General features: G+C 30.6%; 1 protein-coding gene across 1 annotated transcript; it reads left to right on the plus strand.

The window, feature by feature from the left end:
• Positions 1 to 7,431: 7,431 nt before the first annotated feature.
• LOC112033854 (probable transcription factor At5g61620) lies at positions 7,432 to 11,220 on the plus strand. Its single transcript, XM_024066624.2, has 5 exons — positions 7,432 to 7,928; positions 8,958 to 9,169; positions 9,249 to 9,314; positions 9,509 to 9,628; positions 10,713 to 11,220. Exons 1-5 carry the CDS (start codon positions 7,628 to 7,630, stop codon positions 10,887 to 10,889), a joined length of 876 nt encoding a protein of 291 aa, XP_023922392.2. The 5' UTR covers positions 7,432 to 7,627; the 3' UTR covers positions 10,890 to 11,220.
• Positions 11,221 to 12,985: the final 1,765 nt, after the last annotated feature.

Consider the following 12,985-nt stretch of genomic DNA (forward strand, 5'->3'; position numbering starts at 1 on the left):
TCGAGTTGCGGGTCAAATGGGTCACGAGTCATTTTAAGATGGCTAAAAACGGGTTCGGGTCAACCATGTTGTGGGTCAGGTCGGGTTGACCCGTATTTTTCACATGATTTTTTTTAATTTTTTAATTTTTTATTTTTATAGAGAAAATAACATGTATTTGCCATTTGGAAAGTTATGCAACAAATTACTTGATATAAAATGCATTATTTTGAATTCACCACTTATATTAAGATTGAACTCAGTTAAACTTATTAATACTTATTTAATAATTTTAAAATTATACAAATCCTAACATTGCTATCTAAAACAAAATAATACAAAGATAAGTAAAACAAATACACAAGTTTTATTTCTACACAATATCAACATTCCAAAATATAAAACAAAATTACAAATGGCTTATTGGATAACTCATTTGATAAAGAATAAAAACATATAAGAAATTTACAATCTTAAAAATTAATTTTATAATCTATTAACAATTGTGGTTGGCACTCTACTTCAATTGAGATATGTATTAAAATTTGATTGCTTACTTATTTATACATGATCTCTTTTATGAATATCATATCATTGTTATGCAACACACACTGTAGGAAATATCATAATTTATTTTGAAAAGCCATTTATTTTTGACATAAGTTGTTAAAAAAATAGGTCAAGTATTCATAATTTATGTTAGTTTGATACTTTGGCTTCATTATTTTCACACTTGTGAATGTTTCTTACACGTCTACAATTTTAAATTTATGTTTTTAACTCTACTGTAACCAGATTACCTTGGTATGTACTTTATTATTTGATATCTAAAAAATTTACTTATTACAGAATGCTCAACCATTTATCTTTCAATTAATTTGCATGCAGTTATGTAAATGTATCAATTGTTTCTTAAAACTCATAATAAACAATTAAACCAATATTGTCTTAATTTTACTATTTTTTACGAAAATTTTTTTTTTTAATGGTTCGGGTTCGGGTCGGGTTCACCCGCAAAAAACACAGGTCGGGTCACGGGTCAACCCGTTTTTGCTTCGAGTAAAAAAAATCGAGTTCGGGTTAGGTATTTTTCAGGTCGGATCGGGTCGGGTCAAAAAATTCTGACCCGTTTTCCATGTCTAATTTTAAACTTGTTTAAAAGGTCCTTATATGATTAAAAAATAAAGGCTAAAATTTATTCAAAGTTATTCAATTTTTAGATGTTTTGTTCAATTTTGTTAAAAAAATTACTGTTAAGTATGCAATTAACTAATAAAACATAAAAAAAATAACATAAAATATCTATAAAATATTTTTATTAATTTTATAGATTTTTTTTATGTGAAAATAATATTTTCAAGGGAATTTTTTTTTTTTTAAACAAAATTGGACAATTGAATTAAATAAATCTAAAACTTAGAGGACTAAATTGAATGAAAATAAATTAGATTACTGAAATGAATTTTAGTCAAATTTAGAAGGTGCACTTTGCATTTTAGTCTAAAAAATAAAAAATAAAAAAATAAAACTTGTTTAAAAGGTCTAGCATTTTCAAAAGTACAATTTTTCTCTCCTTCAACTCTAACACTTAGCCCATTACCTTTCAATTTACAACTTAAGTTGTGCTATGGTTTATAAACCTATATGAAAACTCATCTCTAACCAATGTGGGACACAGCATAGTTTAAGAGTTTGAAACAAACATACTCCAAACAGATGCTTCATCTCTTATTGAGTTTTATGGCTCAAAAGTAGCTTCAGTAATATGTTTCTAACCATTGGAAGTATTATATTTCGTATATAGTTGCATATGACAAAAGATTTGCGTTGATCAGGCTGAAAGGACAAATTAACAATAATTTTTGGTGGTTCTAGTCCAATATATGAGTTTGACTTGGGTAGCCTGGATTAATAAGCATGCTGAAAATTTACTGTAGTGGAGCCAAACCTTTTAGCGTGGTGTCTGTGACTTCTTCTATATTCTTAACGAATTGTACATGCTTGAATTGTTGAATTTATGTATGTTTTATGCATTTTTCTCAGGGATGTGTTTGAGTGCTCTGTACTGACATGCTTCTGGCGGGTCCGTCATGCGTGGCATAAAGACTTTGTAAAGAAATGTTTGGAAACTAAGATGCGAGTCGAGATATCAAGACGGCTTGAGCAGGCAGTGGATAACATCTGCCGAGGACAAGGAACCGTTAATTTGTTTGAGGATTTATTGGAAGATTTTATTGATGAGTCAGATTTTATGGATTACTTTAAGGCGATATGGTATCTAGAATAGGTTGGTCACTGTCTTTTCTAAATGAAGGAATTGTTTCCCTTGTGTGAGGGAAGTGAAAAAATATATTGTTTATCCCACTTATAAATATATATAATATATATATATATATATTTTTTATTGCAGTCTTCCACATTCATTGCCAAACTGCTAATTTACACTGTGTAGGTATGTATTTATGTATCTTTGTACTTGGTTTGGGGTTCCTAAGATTTGGTCACCCAATGAATTAGTAATCTTAATTATTAAAGACCAACTTGATCGTAAGCGGTGAAAGATATGAAGTCTTGCTCTAAAATAGTATGGAGTCCATTGGCTTTTCTATGTAAGTCTGTTTTCTTTTATTAAGAAATTACTGACTTGAGACTTTTTCTGACTCCGGAGCATGGACTGCGGCACTAAAATCTCTTCCACTTGCGAGCCAGGAGACATGTGCAGCAATGGAGTTTTACCACAGCCAGACGAAGCTTAGGTTGTTGAATGAGAAGGACCCTGGTGTTTATCAACGTGCTGATTGGTTGGTTGATAAGTTGGGTAGAAAGTGCATTCTTACTTCTGGCTTGATGAGTACTCGGGAAGGATGATTTTGCACGATATTGGAAAGATGAGTGGAGGAGTGGTTCAACATCTTGGCGCAAAGCATTGAAGATTCCAGACTCTGATGTTGTCATACAAGGTCGATGTGCAAAAGTTGCTGACCAGCTTGTTAAGGATAAAGTATATGTTGTCTGGAATCCTGGTTCACAGTTCTGTATTTGCAATTGCACTTGGTCTGAAATGGGCAATATGTGTGAGCATATGTTCAAAGTTATTAATCTTTGCCGTAAACGAGGATCTACCATGCCATATATCAGCGTATTCCAGTACCACAAGGCATTGATTGACATGCTACACTGCCAACCCATGATTCTTTGATTCGTGATCAAGCTATTTCTTTGGAAGAAATAATTTCTTTGCCTTCTTTGCTAGTTTATTTACACCTGCTTTTCTTTAGAAAAACACTAGAAATAGTACATTGATCAACTGGAAAATTGTTTGTCTTAGGAAAAGCCGAAAGTTGTTTTCAAGTTTTTTGGAAAAGAACCACAGGAAACGTTGATATATATATATATATATATATATAGTAAGTGCTGGTTCTCTTAACGGGTTTGAAAGCAGCTTTTTACCACTATTTATTTACTAAAAATTGGTGAAGTATAATTGTTATATATATATAAAAAAAAAAAAAAAAAGTGAGTTCTAAAAAGTTGTGTTAAAAAAAAAAAAAAACTGTTAAAACTGACTGGTAAATGAAGTTATTGTTTCAAAATTAAAATTAATATTTAAGAGGTTGATTTTAATTTTCAATAAAGTTATCATAACACGTGAATAAAGCATAAAATATGTTACATATACATATAAATGCTCAATTTAAATTGATAGCTTATGAATATTTCATTTACTCAGTAATAATTCTTCAATTTTATAAAAAATATAGTGTCTAAAAAACATTTATGATTTATTCAATTATATATATAATATAATATTGTATCTCAAAAAAACATTTATGGTGTTAAAAAATTCGATAATTGTGAAATTGAATCAAGAAATATTCTACATTTTATTTTACTTTAAAATTTTAGTTACTCAATAATACATGAATTATTCAATTTTATTTCAAATGTAACATCCAAAACAAAATTTATGATACTAAAAAATTATAAAAAAAAATTTTTGAATTAATTTTTTTTTTTTGTAATTTTAATTTTAGTAATATTTTTAAATGTTAAAATTTTCCCTCACCTTTCATTCAAAATAGCAAACACATTATAATTACATTTGAGCATGTATGTGTGATTAAATAATTTTGAAAAAGAGGAAAAAAGACCTCACTTATAAACTACCTTGAATTTGTATGATTTAGAAAAAGCGATTGTTGCTATTCTTAGGACTAAATAATATACTAAATTTTTATTTGATAAACGAAAAAGTGATTAAAAAAAAGAAGAAGAAGAAATATCAAACTCAATTATAAAGCAAGCAAATCTCGTAAAAAAAAAAAAAAAAAATTATAAAGCAAGCAAAGGGTTGGGCGGGAGGGCTATCTCCTATTTGAAACAAGGCTCTCTCTCTCTCTCTCAAAGTGAAAACATACATAGCTAAACTAAGACTAGTCAGTCTTCAAACTCAATAATTATCTTATTATCCAATAATGTATCATTTCTCTCACAGTATGTGTGTCAATAAAACCTCAAAAATTCACCAGAAATAACAAATTTAAAACTCAAAAAATCAAAACCTCATCGAGAAACCCTAATTTCGTGATCGAGATTGATAAAAGAAATGATAAGGAACAGTTTAAGAGCGACATAGAAAAGAGGATCTGAACCGAACACATGAACTTGTAGCGATTCAAGATTGAACTCGGGACAGTCCGAATCAACTCGTCGCGCACAGAGAGAGATAGAGAGAGTACCTGAGAAGTAGACATGAGAGAGAGAGAAGAGGAGAGAGAGAAGGAGGTTTTGATTCTAAGTAAAGAGCGAGTTTGGGTTTTTTTTTTTTTTTTTTTGTAAATATTTAACTTAATTGATATTTTTGTTTTTTTTTTTTTGGTAAGATATTTGGGGTTTGAAATTAGTGAGGTGATATGAATTTTTTTTTTCTTTGCAGACAACAGTTCTAGAGCCCATAATCACCCAAAGCCCACGGTCCAATACCCATGAAAATTAAGACCACTTCTTACTAAATCAGGCCAACTAAATTAATCACAAATTGTATCAATTAATTAAAAACTCAAATTTTAGTCTAATAGCCCATTCACAAAACAAAGCCCTCAAATTATCAAAGCCGATAACCCATACGATGGTCAAAACAAGTCCCAGGATTGAAAAAGTTCAGATTTGGGTCATAGAACTAATTGGGCAACACTCAAGTAAAGAGGGACCACAAGTTTTTTGGTCTATTTTTGAGCCAGCCCAAAAGGGAATACATGTGCCCAACCCGTGAGACCTAGCTCAAAACTACAGACACAATCTTGATTATGATGACCTGTATAGAATGCTTTCTCAAGATTGATAAGTTACAACTCCGAGTAGTTTTAACACGTCCAATGAAGTATTTATTGATGGTTGCCTCGCAAACTTCCAAGCATTTTGTTCAAATTTTAGAGTGGAGATAAGCTAGTACCCAACAAGAATGTAGAAACACAACAATAACAAAGAAATACATAGTTTGTGTATTTTACATAATAACAAGGAAATACATAATTACATTAATAATAAGAGTATATTGCAAATTACACTCCTAAAGTTTGGAGGTGTTTAGAATTTACAACCTAAAGTTTTAGAATTTAGATTTTACATTTTTATCCCTCGAAATTTGAGAGTGTCTGGATTTTATACCTTGACATTTCAAAATTTGAATTTTACTTCCTAAATTTTAAGAGTGTGGAGGGTCTCAAAATTTAGAATATAAAATCCAAACACTTTCAAACTTTAGGAAATAAAATCCAATTTCTGAAACGTCAGGGTGTAAAATCCAAACACCCCAAACTTTAGGAGATAAAATCCAAATTCTTAAACTTTAGAGTGTAAAATCCAAATGCCCTAAACTTTAGAGGTGTAATTTGCAATTATACTAGCAATAATAACAAAGAAATACATAATTTGTGTATTTTACACAAACAAAATCAATTCCATTGAAAAGGGAACAGCCATCCAAATTATATAGCCTTTGAAGCTATACTAAGAGCATCTCCAGCAGATTCATCAAATTTTTGTACTGTTTGGAGAATGAACAGTGACTTTTACCTTTATCTACTCACTTTTTCAAATATACTTTCCAACAGATTCTCTATCCCATTCTCTATCTCATTTAAATATTATTTCTTCATTCATTATTTATTCTTTTTTTTAACAACTACACATCTTTTAACATTTTTTTATTCAACACCAAATTATTATAATTAAAAAAAAATGATTTGAAGAATGAACAGTAGCCCATCAGACTTGATGGGCTACTGTTCATTAGCAAAAAAAAATTTTGGATATAGAGAAGCTACTGGAGCATGAACAGTAGCATATATTCTTTATATTTTGGCTATGCATACTTTGTTGGAGATGCTCTAATGGGATGATAGAACATATTGTTTGTATAAAAGTGAGCACCAGAAGAATAATAGCAGCCACTGTTGAAGCGGTTCTCCAAGGAGTGCTAAAATATTCACTTTTTAATGTTGCCTTCCTTCTCTGCCAGAAACCATTCAACTCTTTACAGAGATCAATGTAATCATCTCTCGTCCTATCCCATACGATATCTTTGTTAAGATTGTTAATCATAGATTTTACTGCATTGTTGTCACCTAGGTGATTAACCAAGATTTTTTTATCACAAAGCAAATCCACATCTTTTCTAGTATTGATGAGTAAATCCAACAAGATAAAGTAATCTGTATAGTATGCATTTTTTATATAGCGAGTTTGCTCTAATGCCATAATGTTTCGAGTAACAACTCCCGTCAAATCGTTTAATTCTATGATGGGGATTTTCAACACTCCTTTTTCAAAGTTTATGTCTAAATAGCATTTACTTGTACAAACCTCGAACTTTACTCCTGCCTCATGGAGCTGTGTTGCGGAGTACAAATGTTTAATATGTTGACGGTCTCGTTTTGGTAGATTCTCGAGTGGAGGTAGCTGAAAGGTTCTAATAAGATCCGTGATGTGTTCTATTTTCACACTAGGATGGGCCTGTATAGACTGAATGTTGAAGTAACTAAAGTGGTCAAAAGAAAGCTTGAGTAAAGCATTGTAGTCTGAGGGAGATGGAAATGCAAGGTGGTGTAGTTTCTCAATATTTTTTTTTTAAATTTTATAATTTGATAGTTATGTGAGGAATGATTTGAATTTTGGTTGTGTCGTTAAAACACTAAAAAGTATCAATTAATTTACAAATTTTAACAAATAAATAAGTGTCCATTATTCATTGACTTAAAACATCACTCTTTTCTATAGTCTCACTTTTTAAATATTATTTAATAAAAAAAAACTTTTTAAATACCATTACAATTCACAAACCTATATATAGTCTCTCAATTTTGTTTGGTAAGTTAGACTATATACTTACCACATTCTCCCACACGCAAGAGGGAAAATCTATCTTTTCTGGGAAAGACGAATCACAGAATCTTTCAAACATACGTGGCTAAGAAAAATATGGAAAAAAGTAGTAGCATTGACAAACAAGGGTAGTCCGTACAAGGAAATCAGAAAACAATATTGTGTGTGTATATATATATGTGTAATCTTTAGGCGGCACGTCCTTGCACGGCCAGAGATACAGATTTCTTTCATTCTGTAGGGCTCTCTTTTGGAAGAGAGAACAATGGTGAGAGAATCTGCAAGAAAGTGCTCCCATTGTGGGGTTAATGGGCACAACTCTAGGACGTGCAATAATAATAATAATAATAATAATAATAATAATAATAATAATAATATTGCCAATGGCAATAATAGCGTGAAGATTTTTGGTGTGTATTTGCCAAAAATTGTTGATGATTCTATGAAAAAGAGTTTTAGCACAGGAAATCTGAGTTCCAAAAAGATCAATGATGACGAAGCTAATACTGGGTATCTCTCTGATGGTATTGTTCAACGCAAGGCTGTTGATCGTGAGAGAAAGAAGGGTATGCATGTATACATATATATGTCAGATTTGCTTTATATATCAGTGTTGTTGCTTTTGTTGTTATTATTACTACTTCTATGTTTTTGTGTTCTTGTGTGTATTGGGATGAGTTTTGATTCATAACATGTTGTGATTTGTGTACATGGGATCTGTTTGTTTGGATCATTATATTTCACCTTTTTTTTCCCAGTTTTACAGATTAGGGTTCTGCAATCTATATATTTGCTTGTTAATTACGATTATTATTACTTCCTTTCATCAAAATAAGAATTTACTACTTTAAGTTTTAATTAATTCTGATGGAATTTATCACAGTTTTTCCTTTTTATTTATTTGGATTTGTTGGATTAATGGATCTTCAGTAAAATCTATTTATTTGATGTATGATAGTATAATTTATAATTTTAGATGGTGGATTTTATTTTATTTTTTTCTTTTTTCCTTTTGTATCTATTGTGGTACTTTGCACTCTATAATTTAGAAAGAGATTTCTGGGATTTTTTGAATCCTTCACTAGGATATGCTTTCCATACTGATTTGTGAAGACTATTTTTTTTTTTTTTATAGCATTTATCAAAACATTCAATGATTAAAAATTATTACTAATTTGTATTCCTAAATTATTATTACTAATAGCACAATGACTGATCCTTTTTATATTTCTTTTGGACAAAGTTTCACTCCAAATATGTTTAGAGCCAATAGTTTTTTAATGTGAGTTTTGACAAATCTACCATTAGATTCTATTTTCTTTATGCTTAAAAAATAAGTTTATGAATTAAATAGTAAACAATGTTAGATTGTAACGAAATTTGACGTGCTTATTAAGAAAATAAAAAATATGAAATCTAGTAGTTAAATTTTCGAGATATGTAATTATGTTAATTTTTTTTTAGTGGTGTTGTAGCCATTGGCTCCAAACATTTTTGGAGCCAAACTTTGTCATTTTCTTTTTAAGAGAGTACAATATTGTGTCAATTTGGTGTTTGCTAAAAAGACATTGCTGTTTGTTTGTTTGTTTGTTCAGGGACGCCATGGACTGAGGAGGAGCATGTTGTATTTCTTGCTGGTTTGAAGAAGCTTGGGAAAGGTGATTGGAGAGGAATTTCAAAGAAGTTTGTGACCACCAGGTCCCCATCTCAAGTTGCTAGTCATGCACAGAAATATTTTCTGAGACAGGCTGCAATTGATAAGAAGAAACGTAGACCGAGTGTGTTCGACTTGTCTCTGAATGAATATGTAATATATCTCTCCTTCTCTCTCTCTCTCTCTCTCTCTCTCTCATTTCATAGATATGACTAGAATCATTGACTTACAGGAAATAACTCCTAAGGATTCCCCAGTTTCACAAACAAAGAAAAGTGATGGTGAAAGGTCATCAGAGGTAAGTCCATACACCCCAATTTTTTATTCAAATATAATGCAAAACAGTATGCTAAAATACAGTTGTTAACTTGGTGAATATTAATGAGAGCCAACTAGAGTTAAAAGAAGTCCATAGATCAATGAGTATAACTAATACTTGTATCTGAGTTGTTGGAATTTAGAAGTCTTTAATGGCTTTTTTGAATGTTATAGGCTACTGCTGCAGTTCAGAATGTGAATCGATTCCCACATGTCTGCATCGATATTCCACCATCTGCTCAAATGTCACCCCTAATCTCTGGTGCTCCAAATTACTCTTGGTGTCCATCCATGGTAAGCAACAATTTGACATTTGCCACTTTTTTTTTGTTGAGTTGATATTTCATATGGTAGTAAAAAAACTGATTTTAAGTTCACAGAATTGTGAGCGTTTTATCTGTACTATTGGATAATAACTATATAAACTATTAAGCTAAAAAAAAAAAAAATCAGGTTAATGATCTTTAAATGCAACTTGTAAATGCATTGAACCTTGTAAGGAAGTAAACCAGTCCATGCACTCTATTATAACAACGGAGATTCAATGTCTTGAAGTGACTCTTTTAAAAAAATTTCTTTATGAGGATTTTAGAGAGGGATTAATATGAAGGGTTCTTAAGGAAACATGATTGCTTAATTATGGCCACTGGAATAGTTTTTAATGGCCTAACTGGGGATGTACATTTACTGAAATCTTTTTCCTTTTACACTGTCTTGCCAATCACACAACATGACCACAATGTTTGAAGCGTTTTTGGTGTTTCGTTTTAGATATGGAATTAGTATATCATGTGACTTGTTTTGAGTGGTACGTAGTTGCCAAGGTTGGAATATTATTTCACAGTGCTGTAATGTAATCTTGTTTAGCAAAACACAAAAAAATAAATAAAGAAAAAAAAAAAAAGGTGTTGTAATCTTAGGGATCTTCTATGCTTTCCTTCATTAGAACTAATGTCATATAATTGGAAATTTGTAACCTTTCTTTATGCACTAGAACCTGGGGGAATATGCATATATTCATGATAAATCACTGCCAAATTGATGTTGCATCACTGTTCTCTAAATTTGCACAAACAGCATGTTGAATTCTATGGTGACTAGGACTTATCCTTGATCTTTGTCTCCATTGCAGCCTCAGATGTTTCCAACATTCACAGATAGCTTGTTACAAAATACATTTCTTGCATGGAATTTTATTTTGTCACTTTTCATTCACCACTAAATCTGAATACTTGCAAGTTTGAGGATATAACAACTATGAATTTCCTTATGTTTCCCTGAATTTTTTTTTTTTTTTAATTTCCTTTTTATTTTGAATATTTCTCCTAGCCTAAGCACCAAACCAATTGTTTTATGATGATTTTACTTGTCTTATCAGGTGGGAATGCCAGGCAATGAACAGTTCATCCCAACAGTGAATTTTGCTAGACAAAGTTTTCCATCCTATTCTTGGCTGCCTGGAACCCAGAGGAATTTTGGTACTTGTGCTCCTGTTATTACCCATCCATCTGGTATTCCTTCACCAAAGTCTTTCCCTCACAGTCTATCTCATTAAGGCCTCATAGCTTCATCAATTGCAAGAGATGCTGTTGAGCTTAAAATTGGACAACCTCAAAACCCCACCAAGCCAAAACTCATCATCTCAGACATCCTGAGCTATTAGACTGACATGAAAATTTTTGATGAGTTGAAGCTTAATTTTTGCATTTTGAATTATCAGCTGAAGTCTAGAGTTATGAAGGCAATTTATTCCTTGCAATTGAGCCTTTAGATATATAACCCATCTGGCTTCATATCTTTTTCCTAATCAATAAAGTTTCGCCAAAACCACCAATTTTTGATCTATTGCTGATTATTTCAGTCTGAAAGTTCGCTACAAATATGCCCTATATCATTTTCTTTGTGTAGGAGTGTCAATTCTAGTGATTGCATTCTCTGTCTAGTTCACCTTTTTTTTTTTTTTTGAAACTTTGTCTGAGTCACCTTAGAGATATAGGAAAAGAAGAGTACAAGAGTAAAATATTTTTTATAAACCATATTCATTTTAGATTTCCTTCATATAGGTCTCCATCTTAAAAAGAATTTTATCAATTCTAATTTTAAAAAACTTATTATTATTATTATTTTTTTTTTGTAGAATTAACTAGTATAACCTATATTATAAGTAGAAAGTAAAAAATTAAAGTCAATAATTTTATAGCACTGCCCCCTCCCCCTCCCCCTATCTATGCATCTCAAAAAAAAAAAAAAAAAAAAAAAATCATTATTGCTGCAATTCAGATCAAGTCCTAAGAGTGCCACAGTGTACTCTTATTGCAATGGTCATTTTACAAATATAAATATTTGTGGGGTGTGGGGAAAAAGAGTTGGAGTTCAAGTCTCCACGAAGGAGCTTTACACACATATATACTTAAATTAAATTATAGTAGAATTTTTATTTTGTATAAAAAAAAATAAATAAAAATCTAGTCCTAGGAGTTGAAAAAATCTGTAGTAATTTCAGAATTTGTATAAATTGACTGCAGTTTTTCTTTTTCTTTTTCTTTTTTGTAGAGAAAAAAAGGGGATATCTTCTTTAATTATGATTTAAGAGGGTTAAATGGAAAACAAAAGGGAGCCATTTCAAGGTCAAAGCCTCATTAATAAGTAGTCTAATATCCCATCGATGATAATAATAATAAGCTGTCTAATAAATTTTAAATTTCAGATTTGTTGGTTCATTAAATGTGATTCTCAACTAAGAAAAGAATACATCTTTTGAGTAGAAAGCGATCTTCTTCAATTGTGAAATCTACCTCTTTAAAAGATCTGGATTCCTTTCCTTTTTAAATCTTTTTTCTTCTAAACCAAAACTAGATGTAAGAGTGGAAGAACACAAGGTTAAAACATATTTATAAATCATATTATCTTAGATTTTCTTTATGTAAGTGTCAATCTTAAAAAGAATTTTATCAATTATAATTTTGATTTTTTTTTGGGTAAAATTAACTAGTATAACATATATTATAAGTAGAAAGTAAAAAAAATGACATTCAATAACTTTATAGCACCTCCCCTCCCCCTCTCCACTGTCTACCCAGCTAAAAAAATAAAATAAATCATTATTGGCGCAATTCAGGTCTAGTCCTAAGAGTAGAAAAAATATGACAAAGATTCAAACAGTTTCCAAATAGTTCCACAGTGAAAGCAAATATGTTTTATATTGTCATAGTATGGTTTCTAATTCATGAGTTTCGCTGTTTATGTTCAGTTATGAGACAAGAGAGATGCACAAATATTTTCTAGAATAAGAGTAATTGTTGCAATTTCAGAACTTTGTAAATTAAATGCAGTTTTTCCCCCTTTGACAAGCAAAGGGATATATTCTTTAATTATGATTTTTTTTTTGGAGAAAGTTTCAACCTATAGCGTCCGTTCCTAATAATGGCTATTTATCATTAAACCAAGATATCAATCAGTTTCGGGTGTAGACGGATATTGAACCCCGGATTTCTTATTCAACTATCAGAGACTTTACTAATTTAACTAACTAGAATCCACTTCTTTAATTATGATTTAAGAGGGTTAAATGGAAAATAAAAGGAGTCTTTTGAAAGTCAAAAGCCTCACTCATAAGTAGTCTAATATCCCATAAAAAATAATAATCAATAA

This window comes from Quercus suber, unplaced genomic scaffold (genome assembly GCF_002906115.3).
Source record: "Quercus suber isolate HL8 unplaced genomic scaffold, Cork oak 2.0 scaffold_189, whole genome shotgun sequence".
Lineage (NCBI taxonomy): Eukaryota > Viridiplantae > Streptophyta > Magnoliopsida > Fagales > Fagaceae > Quercus > Quercus suber.